Source organism: Pygoscelis adeliae, unplaced genomic scaffold (genome assembly GCF_000699105.1).
Source record: "Pygoscelis adeliae isolate BGI_AS28 unplaced genomic scaffold, ASM69910v1 Scaffold63, whole genome shotgun sequence".
NCBI lineage: Eukaryota > Metazoa > Chordata > Aves > Sphenisciformes > Spheniscidae > Pygoscelis > Pygoscelis adeliae.
This window is the reverse complement of record NW_008824414.1, coordinates 1,872,511-1,873,238: the sequence shown is the minus strand read 5'-3', so window position 1 is coordinate 1,873,238 and position 728 is coordinate 1,872,511. Positions and strand designations below refer to the sequence as shown.

General features: G+C 60.2%; 1 protein-coding gene across 1 annotated transcript; it reads right to left on the bottom strand.

Moving 5' to 3' along the window:
- Positions 1 to 204: 204 nt before the first annotated feature.
- On the bottom strand, positions 205 to 728 carry ARL4C (ADP-ribosylation factor-like 4C; the record flags this gene model as incomplete). Its single annotated transcript, XM_009320841.1, has 1 exon — positions 205 to 728. A coding segment is annotated over one exon (498 nt), but the record flags the coding sequence as incomplete, so codon positions are not given.

The window sequence follows — 728 nt, the reverse complement described above, 5'->3', positions numbered from 1 at the left end:
GGGCAGCGGGAGAGGGGAGATCCCGGCTCTCGCCCGCAGCCGGGATCTGGGCTTGGCTGGCAGGAGCGGCTTTGTTATCACCACTATTGTCTTTTCATTTAGAAAGGGGGAGGGGAGAAAGAGGGGAAAAAATAGTAATAACAATTAAACCCAAAAAGGATCGCTTTGGTTCTCTCTCCCCCTCGGTTCCTTTGTCTGCTTCCCCATCCCTCCCCGCGTCTGCGGGGCTTCTACCGCTTCTTCTTCTGCCTGAGGGACTTCCTCCGCTTCAGGATCATCTCGTAGAGCTTGTCCATGCCCTCCGTGAGCCCCTCGCCGATGATGGCGCAGGCGGGCTGGATGTGGTAGGTGGTGGAAGGGGTCAGCTCGTGGAGCGCCAGCTGCTTCTCGATCTCGGCCACCGGCAGGGACTTGGGCAGGTCCTGCTTGTTGGCGATGACCAGCAGCGGGGTACCCTGGTTCTCGGCGAACTTGGTCACCTTGTGCAGCTCCGTTTTGGCCTCCTCCAGCCGGTCCACGTCCACCGAGTCCACCACGTAGATGATGCCATCGGTGCAGCGGCTGTAGGACTTCCAGAGCGGGCGCAGCTTCTCCTGACCACCCACGTCCCAGAAGTGGCAGCTGATGCCCTTGGCCGTCCCGTTGCTCAGCCGGATCTTCTCCGTGTTGAAGCCGATGGTGGGCACGGTGTTGACGAACTCGTTGAACTTCAACCGGTAGAGCACCGT